This window comes from Anastrepha obliqua, chromosome 4 (genome assembly GCF_027943255.1).
Source record: "Anastrepha obliqua isolate idAnaObli1 chromosome 4, idAnaObli1_1.0, whole genome shotgun sequence".
Taxonomy (NCBI): Eukaryota; Metazoa; Arthropoda; class Insecta; order Diptera; family Tephritidae; genus Anastrepha; species Anastrepha obliqua.
The window spans coordinates 21,174,226-21,193,734 of record NC_072895.1 but is presented as its reverse complement, the minus strand read 5'-3'; the positions used below and the strand labels follow the sequence as shown (position 1 = coordinate 21,193,734).

The 19,509-nt window shown below is 40.9% G+C and overlaps 2 protein-coding genes across 10 annotated transcripts in view; both read right to left on the bottom strand.

Moving 5' to 3' along the window:
- LOC129244756 (serine/threonine-protein kinase N) overlaps positions 1 to 19,509 on the bottom strand; it is a 155,607-nt gene that overhangs the window by 32,631 nt on the left and 103,467 nt on the right. The gene's annotated exons all lie outside the window — the stretch shown is intronic.
- Positions 191 to 14,873, bottom strand: LOC129244757 (uncharacterized). Of its 2 annotated transcripts, none has more exons than XM_054882580.1 (5): positions 14,602 to 14,873; positions 8,268 to 8,932; positions 7,718 to 8,179; positions 5,040 to 5,357; positions 191 to 2,392 (listed from the first exon to the last, which is right to left on the bottom strand). In XM_054882580.1, the coding sequence occupies exons 2-5, from the start codon at positions 8,682 to 8,684 to the stop codon at positions 602 to 604; spliced, it is 2,988 nt and encodes a 995-aa protein (XP_054738555.1). In that variant the 5' UTR covers positions 8,685 to 8,932; positions 14,602 to 14,873; the 3' UTR covers positions 191 to 601. The 2 variants fall into 2 exon arrangements, with proteins under 2 accessions (XP_054738555.1, XP_054738554.1); XM_054882579.1 differs by having other exon boundaries at positions 14,616 to 14,873.

Below are 19,509 nucleotides of genomic sequence, written 5' to 3'. Positions count from 1 at the left end.
TAAGATTACTATCCTCCTATCATTAGCTAATCTTTAAATCCCCTCTCTAGGTCCCAAGTACAATTAGCTATACAGCCTGAGTACTTGGAAAATGCCGTTTATCCACAATCCCATTCCATTTCAGCTAAATACATTTTTCAAATCAAGTGGGGGTGGGTGGTCTACTCCTGAAATATAAAAATATTCACACTACACATTTTATATACAGATTTTATTTGGTACTTTTATAGTTCAGCTGTGGAAATTGAGGAACATTTTGTTTATAAGTAAATAAGTCTCTCCATATTTTCTTAGCAATTACACAAATATTAGTATCGTAAGTATTTTACTTTAATGTATGGATACACTCAATCAAAATATTAATAATCTCGGTTTCAGTAAATATTAGTGGATATGTGGTGTATTTAGGTTGCATGTGAAGTTTGTTAAAAATTCTTCTTAACTATTGTACAGAGAAAGAAACGACATTACATCCAGACCTAATCGTATTTTCATTTATGTCACATAAATGCATTTTCATATTGGATAGATAATCAAGTTCGGTTAAGACTAAACCTTATTTTAAGGCATGGCAGTGTATTCATTCAAGCTTCACAGCTCATCATATGTTCCCTTTACTAGCACGTCGCAGAATTGGTCGCTCTCCCAGCGAAAAAGCACGACTCCGCACCTGAAAACGTTCCGCAAGCCAACGCTGACAGCTTTCACAAGAACAGTTAGGGTTCTTGGTGGGACCCACGTGATGACCTGGCTTTCGCGCCGTACTAACTACCGCACCAAACTTTTTTGCCTTTTGCAAATGCTCCACAGTATAACCGGCGTAGGTGGTGGAAGCTTCGCTTACAGCGGGACTCGCATGCTTCATTTCGAAACGTCGCGCAATCATTGGCGACTGATGGAACGTCGCAGCTGAAGTGGTGGTTGGAGGAGCTTCACTGCCGCTTTTTTGAAATAATGGCGAAATCTCACCGGCCACTGCTAGTGGTGAAGCACAACTGCTTCGATCTGCTGGCGAAGAAGTACCGTGTGTTGAAAGATTATCGCGCGTCTCGCTTTTCCACCGTTGCAAGCGTGGTTGGTAGTCTGTATAAAGCAATTGCGCATGCGGTGGCGAAACTACCACGTCTGCAGCTGTTGTAGTTGGTGGCATTTCATGTGATGGCGATTGTAAGGAAACATGCCTTTGCTGCGGAAGACTTGGCGACGTAGATGGACCGAAAAACTGCAAAAACCCGGGACGATTTCGTGGGAAATGTGATGTTTGCTGCAAGTATGCAGGTGAAGTACGTTGTGCACCAAAAGCCGTTGCCGTTGCACCGGGGTATGTGTAATAGATGTCAGACGTCTCGGAAAAGTTCTCAGATTCAGTTGGTAATGTATTGTGGCGCGAAACGGGCGTGGCAAACGGTGAGTTACCTTGCGAGCTCACTTCGGATATCGGTTGTAAGAAAGGTGACTGCATATGCCCGCGCACTGGTGAACCTGCTAACGTTTGGTGTTGTCCACTTGGCGGCTCTTCCGTAGAAGATGTGCGTGACCAGAAGCACTCCATTTGCTTGATACGCAAACGATCGGTTGTGTTTTCATATTCGAAACTATCCGATTTTGCCAAAGAATACATTTCTTCTTGATCCTCAGCCTCCTTCCAGGAGGAATCGGCTGCATATTCAGCTTGGGATGAGGTGACAACACTTGAGGCAATGCTGCTGCAAGTGGCATCACGCACCGTCGAACGAGACGAGTTCGGATAGTTGGAACTGATGGCATCGTCACTGGGTTGGCGCATGTACTTTTGACGAAGTGCTGCCAATTTTGCGGCGCGTTGATCGCCAATGTGTTTGCGAAAGAGTAACTGCTTAGATTCGGATACCTCCTCAGCAGTGCTGGATTTGGTGATGGCATGTCCGAGATGTAGATCGGCGACATGCTGTGATTGTTGTTTGGTATGCGGCGGCGCGACTGGTTCCGCTGATAGTGGCGGTTGTTGCAGACGGCGTGGAAGTGTTTGTCCGGTGATGCGTTTATGTTTGAGTAGAAGTTGTTCGTTATCAAATACGGTCTGTGGTGTGGAAGTTGACTCCAAATCATGATGTTTACTTGCATCTTCATCATCATCGTTCGAGGCATTCGAACTTGCCGATGCCTCGGCATCAGCATCAGCATGATCGCCCTCGTCTTCTCCTTCACCTTCCTCTTCCTCATCTTCAGAACCAGTGCAGTACACATCGATGTGCACAGTGCGTGGTTTTTTCAATGGTTCACTAGAACTCGACTTTTGTTTGGAGGCGAGTGCGTGTTGTTGCTGTTGGTAGCGTGTCTGTTCCGGCACTGTTGGTATCCGCGACATTGAGGCAGATTTGAATGTATGCGATGGGGATGTTAAAAACGAAGGCTGGATGGATTCATAAATTCAAAGTAAACACATTTTTTAATAATGCAAATAATAAAAAAATTATATTTCGTTAGTTGCGTTTTCCTAAGTAGAGAGGGGTACAGGAAAATATATATTAAACAAAACAAAAAAAAAAAACTGAATGTTTTCAGAGTAAATCCGTTCTGTCATTGGTTTTAATTTGATTCTTACAAGTTACTGGCTGAGAACCAAAACCCTCTCTCTTTCAAAGGTAGGAAAAAATGAAATTAATTTATTTTCAATTGCCAAATATTCGCAAAAAAATATCAACAGTTAGAAAAGAAGAAGGGTTTTTGAGATAAGTTAGTTACGCATACGTTACGCATGTCTGGGAGTAGTTGGAGTAAACTGCTACAATGCCAAGATCGTAATTTTGTTTTCATCGACAGGGTTGCCATAGCGAATAGGGCAACTATTGTTTACGCGTTTTGACAACTTACGAATACTAAAATCAGCTAGTTCGCTTCTATATTTAGCCCTAAATAGGGCCTAGACCCAACTCTACGCATGGGAGAAACGAGCTACCAGACAACTTCAGTGCCTTGCCGACCAAATTGACCCCCCAGCTCTTTGGTTTAAGAATTAACCTGCAACGATACAGCTATTACAATTTATTTGAAGAGCCAAGTAGACAATAAATGTCTAGAATCTAGCAATACTTCTTTCAAGACACATAGCGATATAAATTAAATATAACTCTGAACGAGTTGAATACCTAGCCGCATAATTAAGATAGTCAGATAGATTTCTGCGAGGTTTGCACTTCAACCTTATGGTCTTTTGTCTTTGGAGTCTCCCGCGATTGTTCCCAGAAGCGACAAGAATCAGTGGGTCATAGCCCGATTATATGCAGATGACTACGCCGTCTGCAGTGGACTGCGAGAAAGCCCCTCAGCATTCTCAGTTTAACCCTGGGAGAGTTATGAGTCTTTTAAACCCCCCAATTTCACCCTCCCAATAAAGATTTCGTCTAAAGCAGCCTTATAGTTTGGTACCAGCAAACGTCCACTCCTTACACTCTTCACTCCTAAGCTTCTTCTTGATGGTGTGTTGTCCCATAGCAATGAAAGGCTCGGGTTCTATTAATGTCGAGGCCGCAGCCTCTCTCGCCAATGCGTGCGCTACTTCGTTCCCAGTTAAACTCCTGTCTCCTGGGACCCAAATTAGCCGGATGCGATAGTGCGTTCCTAATAGAAACAGTTTCTCGATACACTCAAGAATCAATGAGATCCTAATCTCTGTTAGCGATAAAGCTTCGCGTAATGGAGTCACTTCTTTTTTTTTTACAATATTTTTCGTGCTAAAACTTTTCATCACTTTTTTGTTCAACATTATAAGCAATTTACAGGAAATTTAAAGGATTTCCGACCATTTCATTTGCTTTACTTTTTACTCGCCTTTCTGTTTTTGGTATGGGCAACACCACCTACAGGTGGCATTACAAATTTATTAAGAGTTAGGTTAGTTTAGCTTCCACGGGCCCTGGGCCCTGTACTAGATCAACTTGTAGGTTAACTTGAGATGAGATCTGTATATTTTTTTTTTGGTTTTTTTTTTTTAAACTATACTCATGGCATTTTACGAATACGGTCCCTTTGCCCCACATCTCACATCTTTGCCTTTCAAATAACTACGCTCGTAACCCCATCTCTACTTAGGCACAACTTTTGATTTAGCCACACATACACATACGTAGCTATATGTATATAACAATCTATGTATGCATGTGTATGAGTGCGATGCTTTCAATAGATGCCTTCGATTCGCCGTGCGTTAACGAGTAGCGCATAGGTGAAGCAACTGGTATAAATAAAAATATTTGGGTAGCACTGGAAAAGAACTACCCGAAATTATATTTGTTTGGAAGCGCTTAGGGAGTTTAGTAAGCTCCGAGTTTACACATAGAGACATCTGGAAGGGAGTCACTAGAAATTTTTGTTTGATGTTTCATTCGCGGTCACACGAGTCATATTGTTTTAGGCAACATTCGTTGCTTTTGGCGTTTACTTCTTTTAGTTTGACAATACAAATAAGAAGCGAGAAGGAAGGAGGAGCAATAGAGGAAACGAAAACCCCTCTCTCTTCCTCGTTCGTTCTTCTCCCACGAACAAAATATTTCTCTTCCAAATGTTTCCCTGTGTAAATCGGGGTTAAGATCGCGTTCATGTGGGAAATATTTGTTGCTTCAACTTGTCACTTGTGATACTCGTGGTCTTTTAACCTCTTTACGTTCTCGCTCTTCTCAATGTTGTTTTTGGCTGTAGACTAAAAACTAAATAACTGCAAGTAACGAAGCTGCCGTGCGTGCACGCGACAAGCAGCAAAAGTTTCGCTGTATGAACGAGAACTTATCAAACTTGCCAGACTTGCCAAACATCCGAAAAGCAATTTGGCAGCACTGAAAATAGTGAGTTATACCAGTTTTATGATGTATAATATAACATACTCGCAGGCGACGACTCTTGCTCGATAACTTTATTGTTACTTTCACAAGCAAATTTTTCGTCCAGCGATCAGAGCCCGAATATAGTGAAAAGAGAAGTAGCGAATCGAAGGCGTCTATTGTTGTTTCTTTCATTAGTCTATGCTAGTCGCTCTCTGGCAAGCAACGAGCGTAACAACTTACCATAAATGAGTGTGCCTCGTCCACATAAGAATCGCCACTGAGATGGCTGCTAGGCGCCTGAAGTAATCCTTCCGCTGTGGCACGACGCTGCTCATATGACTTACGTTCTTTCTGTGACTGTTGCTGTTGTTGCTGCACAGTTCGCCGATCAATCGGACTACGACTATTGGCAAAGCGACGCCGTTCATATTCACGTTCACGCTCTTCAAAGTATTTAGTTTCCGTATCGCTTGTCTGTGAGAAAGCATCGCGGAGTGCTAATACTTTGCCTAAAGCGGCAAAATCCTTCGAGCCGGTAGATATTGTAGAATCAATAGACTAACCAATTAGAAAGCAACAACCCATAACATAAAATAGATTTTAAACAAAAACAAAACTAGGAATTACGGTAACGCAGAGTGGTTGAGGAGCAACTTCTTACTCGTACACAAAAATTGTAATCATTGAGATGTTCATACTTTCACAAATTACAACACGAAACGACAGCATTTCCTCGAATTAAAACTATACTACGACTCATATGAAACTATTGTCTTTACTTTTTGTGCCAAATGCGAATGAACTCCCCACGTAAGTGCAAAATCATCATCAGTTCAGTGGATAAGTATTCTCTCGTACCAACAAGCGAGCCAATTTTTGTGGGCACGTTTTGCCAATGAGGCGAAATTTAAAAATAGCATTGCGAAATTGTTAAAAAAAAAAAAACAAAAAAAAAAAAACAAAAAAAAAAACACCAAACAGACAAAAACAAAGTCCAATAATCATTTATTGTCTTCAAGTGATTGCTGAACGAACTGAGCGTATAATTAATTATATACGAAACGGGGTGGTGAGTTCCAATATGCAAAAGTGTGAGATTCGCTTAGACAGCGTGGAGATTAAAAATGCACACAAACACGCGTGTTGCTGCTCTTAAGTAAATCGATGGATGGCAAAAGCGCGTATGCCACCCACTGATTAGAATAAAAAACTATGTATATCTGCAGTCAGTTTACAGGTTACACCGTGCGACAAAAGTCTGATATTTTTGTTATTCAGGAAAAATTCGTTTAATGCATGAAACTGCATATTTTTGTAACTCAGATTTTTTTAAATAACTGGAAAATTTCATAGGGAACAACCTTAACTTTATTGCATACGGTGAATTGTATACTGGGAAATTTTAAAGATATTTAAAGATGTAATTTTCAAAGGTTCGTTTCAAGAAAAGTAAAAGAAAAACTTTTTTTTTAAAGCTGCATATATCCTCTCTCGTTTGACATCCAAATTGGTATCATGAAGTGAGTTTAAGTAGGTAGGTAGGCAGGTGAAACGGTTGAAGTACCACTCTGGCACTCCACAATTAGCACTAAAGCACCGACACGTCCCCACGACAGTCGGTTCTACGTAACCGGAACGACCCGGATTTATATCGGCCAAGGGCTGTCACTTCAGCAGCATTCTTCGTATATGCATGGGAAATGTTTATGCTGCTACAACAACCACAACATCAACTACACCGTTTTGATATCATTATGAGACCTCAAAAGCTCAGTTATCTACAGCCAGCAAGAGCTGTTGATGGAATTTGGATCGGGGCACTGCCCCAGGCAGTTGAAGAAATTTAGGACCCAGTGACCCTAATCGTCTAGCTGCCAAACCCGGACACTCACAAAGAAAGTGCAGCCTTCTTCTCTGAAAGCTCCCCCCACAGCTTCTGCAATGGGGTAAACTATTTAAGGTAAACCTAAATTTTCCGCGCGTGTGCCAATTGTCCAATGACCGGTAAACACAGCTACGAGTAGGGAAATTGAATAGCGTGAAGACCCCAGGACTTTCTGAGTCCTCCGTCTATTGTACTGGGGCCACAAGGTTTTCGAAATAGCACATGAAGAAATGGAGCTCCATCTGCGCTTTTTTGAGAAATAATTTCTGCAATTCCTCTTTAACAACAATCAGGGGATGCCAATGACCGGGCAGGAAGTCTCTGAAACCAATTCAGTCCCCTTCTTGGCAAGCTCACTAGTAATTTCATTTCCCTCTATGTGCCTATGTGCTGGAACCCAGATCAGAGAAATGTTACCTGTACACCCAAGAGATTTGATCTCCCCTCTTACAGAAGTTGATTAGTTTGGACGTCGTCAGAGCCTTGAGCGCGGGTTGGCTATCAGAAAAATGTTAATTCTCCCTCGCTATATATCCTCTTTCGTTAGATATCTACATATATTGATCTCATGAAGCGAGTATAAGTATTTAACCCTCCGTTGAACATCCGAGTCTGGCCAGACTGGTTTTTTCGACTTTGGACGTGAATTTAACATAATTCTATTAAAGCTAATGGCTTGAGCTTCCAGGTAGCTTAATAAAATTTAATTTTCTATCGATTTATGGATATAACATTTTAAAGTTGTTCAATGTAGGATTAAAACTATTTTTTTTTTTTAATTTTGTGCTTTGAAATTTTCAAGCCCTTTAAAAAATTTAATTGATGAGGAAATGAAAAACTAAGTGTGCAGCTTTGCTAAATAAAATATATAGTTTCTGGTGCATATGAATCTTTTCCTGGATAACTTTTACTGTCGCACTGTGTTATAGAAGGTATTCAGTGAAAAAAATAAAAAACATAAAAAGCCTGCAACTACAGTAATTACTCCTCAGCAACTCTTTGGATACCTTGAAGGCGTTGCCCTTTCAATTACCCTTTGAGGTAAAACAGTGTACGACGCCGTTGTATTGAATACGAATGGATCAGCCTCTTTCTCGGGTATAAAGTCCGCAGCCGTAGCCGTTACGTGCGTCGTCGCTCTCCCTCTTCCTCCTCCTCCTCCTGCTCCACTGCTCGCAAAGTCTTCATTTGCCGCTGAGGCAAAAGCTGCGCTAGATGCTGCATCCGCGGGTAAGAAGTCTGCAACGGCTGAGACGACTATATTACAGGTACTGCGGCAACGCGTACCATAGAGTGCACCCGTTGCAGCGCCAGCACCATTCGGACCGCCACTTGCGGTTTGCGGTTGGCGCTGATAGGGTCGTTGGCGTTGTTTAGAAGCATTCGAACCACTAAATGCGGAATCGCCGCCACCCAAATCAGCATTGGTTGAAGAGGTTGTCGAACGGAAGCTTTCGTGAGGCTGTTGGTGCCACCGTCGAGTGTGTTGTGCGGTCTGTGAATACAAACAATGTGCATATGTAGGTATGTTTGTGTGTGTGTTTGTATTGTATATATGTACGCAGACATGTGTACTCGCTCACCTTTAGCGGTGTGGATTGACGTGAGCCCCGGCTAGCGAATGAATTTCGTTTGTGCAGTGTCGACGACGAAGAATCGTCAATATCAACGTCATCATCCGGCGGCACGGGCGAATCAAATGTGGACCACTTGTATACCACGCGCACAGGATTAACAGGATCGTTTGAGCTGAATTCGCGTTGTACTTTCTCACCGGCGCGGGCGAATGTTAGCTGGGCGCGTACTGTCCACTCTGCGGTCAATTCATGTGGCTGCGGTGGCTGAGTGGTTCCAGTGGCGCCGCTTGTTGTGGCTTGAGGCCGCCGTTGTTCATGCCGAAATTCTTGCGAATCACTAACGCCTGCCGCACTTTGTTTGTCGTCGCGGTCAACGGTTGCCGTGGGCGGCGTTTTGCGAGGCGGCTCACCGGCATCACTCATTTCAGATGACAAAAGATCACCGGCAAAAGCGCATTTGTGTGTGGAACTGCGACTGTGTTGCTTTAGTCAACCAATAACTGCGTTGTTTTACTAACTTTTTTTTTTGTTTTTCTTTTTTGCATTGAATGTTTTCACTCACAAATAATGACGTTGCGTTACACGTCTATCAAATCGTTTTCGAACACACATTTATTGCGTTTAAAGTAACTTATTTTCATTTGAAATATTTGGTATCAGATAAATCACAACTAATGTAGATAATGACTGGAAATTACACAGATGCCGATGCTAGAATTGTTTTTATATTCTTTTTGATTTGTACATATCGAAAACATTAGTTTACGAAAAAAATTATAACCTACCATTTCTGGCGTAAAAATTTTATGAATATGAAGAAAGGGAGACGCTTAACAGTTTTCAAGATATAATACAGTCCGGTTCACTTGATTAGGGGCACTAATTTTTATGAAAAAATGGAAAAAAATGTTTATTAATGCAGCCGTACTTGATCTCCTGGTCGCGAAAAAGAACAAATCGATATCTTGACCTCAGTGGAACTTTCAAAACGCCAAATTGCCAAAAAGATTGGTCGAAGTCCAAACCTTTAAGATCTTTGCGTGAAAGAAGGTGCCTCCTATGGTAAGAACTACAAAGACAGCACTGGCTGTTTTAACGAAAGAAACTCGCAAAATCCAATCCTAAGGACCAACCTCCACCCTTCCAATAGCGAAAATTAAAGAAATGGCAAATGTTGCAGTCAGCAAATCCACCGCTCGAAGGGCTGTTCTAAAAGCGCCGCATTTGAACCATAAAAAATTACAAAAAACAAACCAACTTTGAGTAAAGAACGCCGCCTTGCATTTGCAAAAGACCACAGGACGTGAATGGAAATAGTAGTATTTAGTGGTGACGAAAAGTAGTTCAATCTGGCTGGGCCGGATGGATACAATTACTACATATTTCCATGACTTAAGAAAGTAGGAAAGGATCTGCAGTCGACATCACAGCCGTGAAAAGGTGGTGTTATGGTAAGCGGAGCAATATCGTACTATGGCGCGTTCGAATTGAAAATTGTTGACTTCTAAATGACGGAAAACAGCTATAAAGCTCTGTTGGAATCATCTTTTCGCGAGATTCGTGAAACATTTGGAGCTTGAATTGGGTTCGTTAACAAGATAATGCACCTGTACACACGTCAAGTATGGACATTGGATTGCATTTCAAAACCTTGAAACTTTAGCATGGGCATCGTATTGCCCAGATCTCAATATTATTGAAAATCTATACGGGTGGCTTGCTCGTAAATCTATGAGTATGCGCAACAAAGTAAGAAACACCGGCCAAATTAGGCGTCACAGTACCTCCAGTTGTAGCGGCAGGCTAATCACCTACCCTGTCAGAAATCAAATAGATTATCGTTACCAACGCAAGACAAATGTCTTGTCAAGGCCCTATGCTGCCGAGAGGAGTGAACAAGGAGGAAAAAAAACCTTCAGTTTACTTCTTCTCCTTGTTAATTGGCGAGATAACCGTTTCTTTCTCTTGCTAACCGTCGCCAGTTGGACACACCAAGTGAAGCCAAGTCCTTCTCCACCTGATCTTTCCAACGCAGAGTAGGCCTTCCTCTTCCTTTACTACCACCACAGCTGGTACCGCATCGAATACTTTCAGAGTCAGAGCATTTGTATCCATTCGGAAGACATGACCCAGCCAACGTAGTCACTGGATCTTCATTTGCTGCGCCATGTCTATGTCGTCGTAAAGCTCATACAGCTCATTGTTCCATCCTCTACGATACTCGAAGTTGCTAACGTGCAAAGATCAAAAAACCGCAGAAACTTCCTCTCAAACACTCCAAGTGACGCCTCATTGGCTGTGTAACAGCACAACAAAACCAAAAACATCGAACAGCGAATGTTTGTATGAGGGTGGCTATTTATATAAGGTTGTCAAAAAAGTCTTGCGGTATTTTTATTGAATTTTCAATTGTTCATAAATTGGTTATAATAATGCGATTTAAGTCAAATATGCGTCGTTTTGTTCGATGACGAGTTCCCAACGAGATGCCAACTTCATAATGCCCCTCTTATAGAAGCTCGCTTCCCTATTGTCAAAAAACTCGGAGAGCCGATTTTCACAGGACTCTCTTGAGGACAACTTCCGACTACCAAGCTCGTTCGCCATGGACAGAAATAGGTGGTAATCACTTGGTGCGAGATCCGGACTATACGGTGAATGCAAAAGAACCTCCCATCCGAGCTCCCGGAGCTTCTGGCGCGTCACCAAAGATGTGTGTGGCCTGGCGTTGTCCTGATGGAAGACAATTCGGCCTCTGTTGATCAAAGATGACCTCTTCTGCATGAGTGCTGCATTCAAGCGGTCCAGTTGTTGGCAGTACAGGTCCGAATTGAGCGTTTGGCCATAGGGGAGCAGCTCATAGTAGATGATTCCCTGCCAATCGCATCAAACACACAGAAGAACCTTCCTGGCCGTCAATCCAGGCTTGGCCACCGTCTGGGCAGCTTCACCGCTTTTCGACCACGACCGTTTGGGCTTCACGTTGTCGTAAGTGACCCACTTTTCATCGCCAGTCACCATCCGCTTCAAAAACGGGTCGATTTTGTTGCGATTCAGAAGCGATTCGCATGCATCCATACGGGCAAAAATGTTTTTTTGCGTCAAGGCGTGTGGCACCCATACATCGAGCTTCTTTTTGAATCCAAGCTTCTTCAAATGGTTTATAACGGTTTGATGACTCATGCCGAGCTCTTGGCTGATGCTACGGCTGCTACTATGCCGGTCTCTTTTGATCAATTCAGCGATTTTATCGCAATTTTTGACGACAGGCCTTCCGGACAGTGGCGCATCTTCGATCACCTCTGCACCAGAACGAAAACGTTGAAACCATCGTTGTGCGGTGGAAATGGAAACTGTATCGGGTCCATAAACTGCACAAATTTTATTGGCAACATGAGATGCATTTTTGCCTTTATCGAGGTAGTACTGTAAAATATGCCGTATATTCTCTTTATTTTGCTCCATGTTTGCGACGGTATAACTCAAGAACGACTAAAAGCAAACAACAATTAATCAAACACGTGTTAGCACGTGAAAAGAGCTTTCCAAAAAGCTCTAGCGTGAACCGATGCGACGAATACAACTAGAACTACGCGCTTGCAAAGACAAGCTTGCGGAAATACCGCAAGACTTTTTTGACAACCTTATATGTCCGGCCTTGAGCAGGCACTTCTGACGTTTCCATTGCAAAGTTTGACATATTTTTCCATAAATGCACTCAGAAAGTCAGAGCGGCTTTCAAAATTCATATCGACAAAAAAAAAGTGGCATTAAAAAGAGAACATTTTCCTACGATTATTTAAAAAAAAAATTAATTTCTTTTCCTCCTAATATAACTAGCAACATTTGTACGTTGTTCGCAAAATTTGAGAAGACATACTCAGATTCAGGCGACCCAGTGAAGGGCAACTACAAAGCTTCGAGTTCCCCAGAGGAACAACAATTTCTTTTAGATCAATCTTGGATTGGGCTATCAATAAAAAGTCAAAATACGAACACCCACATGCATATACAGGGATGTTGCCCAAGATGACGCTGAACACACATTTGCCCAATGCATTCGTTGGCAACAAGAACGTCAAATGCTGGAGAATGCAGTCGGTCACATAACCACTAAAAATGTAATGGACAAGATGCTAAGTAGCGAGGAAACGTGGGAGATTATCAGTGGTTACGCGGAGAGAATTCTCCATATAAAAAAGCGGGGCCTGGACGCAGGCACAAAGACATAGATAGACCTTTGCAATGAGGAAGATGAAACGTCACTCTGAAGTATTGCGAAAGCGGTTCCAGAGTGGGCAAAAAAAAAAACATGTCAAAAATATTGATCCTGTTCGTCAAAGCATCAAATAATAGAAAAAGTTTATTCTAATAGCGGTCGCCCCTTGGCAAGCAAACCTCCGTGTGTATTTCTGCAATGAAAAACCTCCTCATAAAAACCATTTGCAGTTCGGAGTCGGCTTAGAACTGCAGACGGAGACATTAGAAGACGAGCCTGTAGCATAAAGCTGGCTACAAATATGGTGTACCCAGACGTGGGGAATAGTTTTGGTCTATTTCATGGACGTCGTTATGGGCTCTCTCGGAGGAATACATAAAGTAGTTCGGGGAAGAATGTCAGCCTAGAAATCCAACGTAGAATCTCTCTTGCCAACAAGTGCTACTTTGGACTAACAAAACTAACACTCTACAATGCTCTCATCATGCACGTACTAACGTATGGCGCAGAAGCGTGGACGATGGCAACATCCGATGAAGCGACGCTTGCTTCTAGTGTTTGAGAGAAAGATTCTACGCAAGGTTTTTGGACCTTTGCACGTTGGAAACGGCGAATATCCCAGGCGATGGAACGATGAACTGTATGAGCTTTACGACAACATAGACATAGCGCAGCGAATAAAGATCCGTCCAGCGGCTACGTCGGATGGGCCATGTTGTCCGAATGGATATAAAAGCTCCGGTTCTGAAAGTATTCCAATTAAGAAGAAGAAGTTCCGGGAAAGAAGTCCCCCCCAGAAAAGAAGGAGGGATTACTTGAGTGGCTACACCATTCGATGCAGTTGACGATGGTCGCTGTAGGTGCGAAGGTATTTTGAACCCTACCTTACCCATCAAAAAATAAAAAAAGCGTAAGCGCCAATTATATATCTATTCTTAGTTCGCTAAAGTGACAGAGTTCAGCGGACCTCTGGTAAGCCTACGGAAGCATTCAGTTTATGTCGGGCCATCTCTTGACCTACAAACTCAACTAAACAACGAACAACATAGACCTCAGTAATTTATTTTCCGTTGAATTGAGTAAAAGTACTTTACATACTTAGCAGGAATTTCAGTGACTAACGGTTTACATACGCACAAAACAACAACAAGAAAAAAGACGAATATGAAATTTCGTAAAGTACGAGTATTTTTTGCCAAACACGCAGTCCGTCCGTCCGCTCGTTATTCGTCCATGATAATGTGTTTAAAAATATTACAAAATTCTTTTCGTTTTGTTTTTTTTGTCACTTTTTACAGTAGCATCGTTTGACAGCTGCCACAGTTTTCAGTTTTTACTGTTGCTGCAAAAACACTCTCATTTTTTAAAATAGTTTTCTTTTATAAATTTATTATTGCAATGTAAGATTTTTATTTTTAAGTATTCGCCCGAAATCGAAATATTTATGTATTGTACTATGGCTGGCAAGTGAGCGGAATGGGCACACACAACAACGGTAAACATAAAATAAAGGCTAAAAATGTTTTTATTAGCTATTCTACGTAAATCGTCGTATTCGCGCAGTCATCCATCGGTTTCGCTATTGCATTTTTAGATCTCACAAATTTATTTACATTACAGGTGCAAAAGATTCTTCAAATAATGGATTCGAGTGCGAGGGGTGGTGTGGGTTGGCTCTGGCGATTAGACTTTTGAGGTCGCATATAAAAATAAATCGCCTCAACAACATATGCGAATATGAGTACATACATATGTACCATACGCAGGTGAGTATGCTTGTATGCAAGAATAAAATACAATAAAAGTCAGCGCAAAACGTGTTTTCATGTGACCGATCAAAAGTTCGATCGTTTTATAAGGATCGACGGAAGTGCATCCTGTGTATTTCAATTTTTAAATTTTGTTGTTTTTTAGCACACATTACATAAGAACGCATATGCCAACTATGCGATTATGCGAATTTTTGTAATTTTATATCGAATAGAAGGCGCAAATTTTGCTTATTGCGCAATATTGAACAATTTTTCTTTTAATTCTTTTTCCTATTGAACAATTTTTATTTTTATTTTTTTTTTTTCTGTTATAGAAAAGTACAAAAAAATTTAATTCATTTTGCATTACTAATAAAAATGTACCACTTCCTCGAATTTCCACACAATTTCGATTAGAAACGAATATAATTACAAAAAGAAAATAGAAAATTTTTTTATTTAAAATTTATAAAACGCTCGCGCTTATACGAATTTAACTTTGATGCAGCTGCCGGTAACATCGTTTGCATTGATTGAGTATAATTCAATACGTATTTCGATGTTCTATTCTGATACAGTAGGTGTTTTTGCAATTGCGTGCGTGTGTGTGACTTTTTAATTTAATTTATTTATTTATGTAGATGCTGCACAACATTACGCACAAAACGCATTTAAACGCATAAGACAACGCACAACACGGACATGAAAAAAACGTTCTCAACAACACCACGGCACGAACACAACTGTCCGCTCCGATCAGCTACATCAGCCAGCGAGCAAAGGGACGCCGCAGCAAGCACGCGAAAAGCGCCGTGAAAATCTTAGATTTTACATTAGAAAATTTCTTCTCAATATCATCTGAGTATGTGTGAAGAAAATTGTTGTATTTATGTTCGTAAACACGCCCAAAGAGCGCAATGTATATACGTAGCGTAGTTTCCCCAGAGTCAGTTGAAGAGAGAAAATTTTGCATGCTAAAAAGCAGATCTCAAATGAAAAAACTGAGAGAAAGATTCGATTTCTGTTTTTTTTTTTTTTAATTTTCAGATTGCAAAAGAGGATTTGATTGCAATTATAAGTAAGTAATAGTTGTATATCAAAGTAAGCCAAAAGTTTGCAGAATAAAAAGAAAAGGTTCTCCTAACTTTTCTGAGCCGATTCCATTCCACGATGCTAACAGCCAATTATTAAATTTAATATCATTGTCGGATAGACGAACGCGCAGTTTCGTATATTTTCGCTTTTGTTGCGGATATGATTGATTGCTCTTTTCGTATAAATTTTAAGCATACAAATTTTAATGTTCTATGCACATATTTCCGTAATTGTCAAGGTCTATTAAGTTGGCATATGGACTACTTGAGCATAACGGAAATTCTTCTTCTTAATTGCCGCGATAGTAGCTTAAGCGATTTTGTCCGAGTATAAGAAAACACGCCAGTCATTTCTTTCTCGTGCTAACCAAGTTCTTCTTTACCTGATCTTTCCAACTCAGAGGAGGCCTTCCTGTTCCTTTGCTACCACCACAGCTGGTACCGCATCGAATACTTTCAGAGCCAGAGCATTTGTATCCATTCGGACGACATGACCTAGCCAACGGAGCCGCTGGATCTTTGTTCCATCGCCCACGATGTTGGCCGTCGCCGCAAAGGTCCAAAAATCTTTTCTCATCTCAAATCTAGGGCATGGGTAACTTTTTAGGTGATACTCACACTTTTTTGTGCCACTTATAGAATCCTGCTTCGTAGTGATGAATCTAAGTTTCGTATACAGTAAGTCAGTCTGGTTAATCAGACCGCCCATACGAGACTTTGCTTCAAATAGATTTTAAAGGATTCCTACGCTTATAGGCGCGCCTCCTGATGAACAGGCGCTGCTTACTTTAGGTGGTCCCCTTAAACGAAATATGTAGGTCTAGCGCATGAGCCAAGATTGAGTATAGTCGTGCATCTGTAACTGCATACCCAGAAGCACCAAATGTCTAAATGAAATAGTAGTAGTCGCGAATATAAACTACTTGACTTTTTCCGTGAATTTTCTCGCAACTCTCATGCCGTATCAATATCGCAGCCGGTGGATCAATATGCAGTGTGAGCTTTACGACCACATATAAATGCCAGCTTGTCCGAGAGAGAAAACTGTGCACCGAGCTATTTTGAACCCTCGCAAGATACTTTAAAGGACCAAAGAAGATGAAGAATAAGAATTTAGTCAAATCACTTTAATATTTTTCAAGCGCCATTTACTTGTATACATATACTGGGGGTTTGGCCGAGCTACTCCTCCTATTTGTGGCGTACGTTTTGATGTTTTTTCACAAGTAAGGGGACCCACAGTTTTATTCCGCCTGCGAATGGCAGATGGATTTTTATGAGGAGCTTTTTCATGGCAGAAATACAATCGGAGATTTGCCATTGCCTGCCGAGTGGCGACCGCTATTATTGTAGAAAAATCGTAGGCCATTCATACTCGGGATTTCGAACTCATTTGTACCTCAAATACGGAGAGAAATGTGGCTCAAATATTTGTAGGTGTTCCACTCATTGCACCCATTTCCTTCTGGGCATACTGAAAGCTAAGAAGTGCATTTTCGTGTTCAAATATTTACGCAGAGTATAAACATTTCTGGTACTCGGTAGTCACACTTGCAGTGGAACAACATAGAAGTGTGAAAATATTGTAATAAAAATAAAAGTACACAATAAAATTACAAAAAAACAAACAAAAAAAAACATGAAAAAAGGAAAAAATTTTCCGTTTTGTAGCGAATGAGTTTTTTGGAGGTAGAGAATTTTGTTTCATCTAAAACAAGAATGAATGAGGAGTGATGAATATTTTGCTATTTCAAACATTGTGACGATTAGTATTTATATAAATTTTGAGCATGGGTATATGACAATCTCGACGAAGACTTGTAAAGACCATCCTCCGATCCAATCTTTTACCACCTTTTCCACTACAACCGACTTTATGCAACACCAAATATTGGCTTTCAAGTTTTCAAACGCAGCTAGTTTATGGATAAATGTCACTAATTTTATATACCTCACAAAAAGTAGTTCAACGGAGTCAAATCATATGACCTCAGCGGCTAATTGGCAGGCCTATATCTTGAGTTTATTCGGTACGCATAAGCTAATTTCACAGAGGTAATGATTTCACGTTGATTTGAGCTTTGAACTCCAAGCAAAGAATTTCTTTCACAACAAGAGCTACTACGGACTAAGTAGGCAATTGAATAGTTAAGCCCTCTCTCGACGAACAAAACTAACACTCTACAAGGCTCTCGTCATGCCCGTCCTACGTACGTTGGCAACGGCGAACATCGCGAGCGGCGGAACGATGAACTGATCCAGCGACTACGTTGGCTGGGTCATGTCGTCCGAATGGATACAAACGGTGCGGTTCTGAAAGTATTCGATGCGGTACCAGCTGTGGTGGTAGCAAAGGAAGAGGAAGGCCCACTCTGCGTTGGAAAGATCAGGTGGAGAAGGACTTGGCTCACTTGGTGTGTCCAACTGGCGCTCGAGGAAGAAACGACTGGCGCGCTCTGTTAGACTCGGTCAAAATCGCGTAAGCGATTATCGCGCCAATCAAGAAGAAGAAGATGATTTCACGTTATGTAAGGCATATTGGCATTTAGACGATTAGTAGTTATCGCCGTAACCGAATAGGTTGGCGCGTGACTACCATTCGGGAGTGTGTAGGTTCGTGCATGAAACACCAAAAGGATTTTCAAAATTTTCTAATAGCGCTTGGCCCCCGGCAAACCGCCATGAAAAATCTCCTCACAAAAAACCATTTGCCGTTCGGAGTCAGCTTAAAACTGTAGATCGCTCCATTTGTAGAACAACATCAAGACGAACACCACAAATAGGAGGAGGAGCTCGGCGAAACACCTAACAGAAAGAAGTGTACGCGCCAATTAATTATTTATTTTTATTGATCTGAAGACCCGAAAAGCCGCGAATTATTTTCTATAACGTTCACTATTGGTCTCTCATAAAGACCAAAGAGGACCTTCACAAGCAAATCGGATGTCTTCACGAAGAGCCTTTCAAAAATATGCTGGGTTTTACAGATTAAAGGGTTTTATAGGTCAAAAAACGCTCGTAATTTGAACAGCGGGAATACCAGGGAAAATAATGCATGCATTAGGTAGGCGTAGTGCAGTAGAGCTAATAAAATCGAAACTTCGTATAAAAGTATTTTAACTTTATGAGAATTGTAAAATTGTGCCGACAACAGTAAAGCATACTTTTTCTTTAATTACACTTAGATGTAGGTCACATGGCGAAGGGAGCGCAAGCCGCCACCACCACAATGTGGTCGACAAAACTGAGCTACTATGCAAGTATAAGAACGGGCCACAAACTAAACGCAGTGGGTCATATGAATACATACAACAACTATGAATTTACATAGGTATGTATATGTATATGTACAGATGCAGTTTTTGATATGTAAAGTACATACATATCTACGTGCTGTACAGCATTCTCGGCAATATTCCACACGGCAAGTGAAAGCGATGCACCGCAGAGTAACTGAAAACAATTGCAGCATATCATAAAAAATATGAATAAACATCAATGAACAGTTGCCAGATGTCTTCGGTTGTAGCATATTTACATATTTAAATATATGTGCATTGCATATGCATACATACATACATACATACATGAGAACAAATGTTTAGCTCTAGCAACAGATACTGCAGCAGAGGCAAAGCAAATCAAATGAACTCAAGGTACGACAATGGCTGGCATGTTGCGCACTCTGTCACTGATTTGTTGCAGGGAAAATTAAACTATAGTAAAATTTAATTCATCTTCAATATTCTTGATCTCCCGGTGGTCTAGAATTTTCAAAGTTCGAAAGTATAGGCTTTTAAGGGGTTACATGGGTTTCGTTGGGTAAAAAAAGGCCTGTTTTCAATATTTTTTTTCTATGTAAAAAATTATTTATTTAAAACAAATCTTTTTCTGTCTTATAGATACATATTTAAAGAATAATTTCTGAAATTTTCAAAAAAAAAATTAAAACTCCTCCATTGTGACGTCATTTCCGGTGACCCTTCGAAAAAAAGGTGAGTCCGCGTTGTCAGCATAACTCTTGACAAGCTCATCAAAAATGAAAAAACAAAAATAAGTGTTTTAGTTAAGACCATAAACTCGTGCTTGAACGAAGGAAAGAAAAAAAAAGTAAAAATTGGAATTTTGGCAGACATTTTTCCAAAAAAAATGAAAATTTCGGTCAACTTTGCTTGACATTTTGT

Bases quoted from the DNA above. Each gene is read 5' to 3' on its own strand.
- LOC129244757 (XM_054882580.1), bottom strand. From the start codon at position 8,684: ATGAGTGATGCCGGTGAGCCGCCTCGCAAAACGCCGCCCACGGCAACC. The intron at 5,358-7,717 runs GTAATTGAAAGG...CTAATTGGTTAG, and splicing joins ACACTGTTTTACCTCAAAGG to TCTATTGATTCTACAATATC. The intron at 2,393-5,039 runs GTAAGTTGTTAC...GAATCCATCCAG, and splicing joins ACGAGGCACACTCATTTATG to CCTTCGTTTTTAACATCCCC.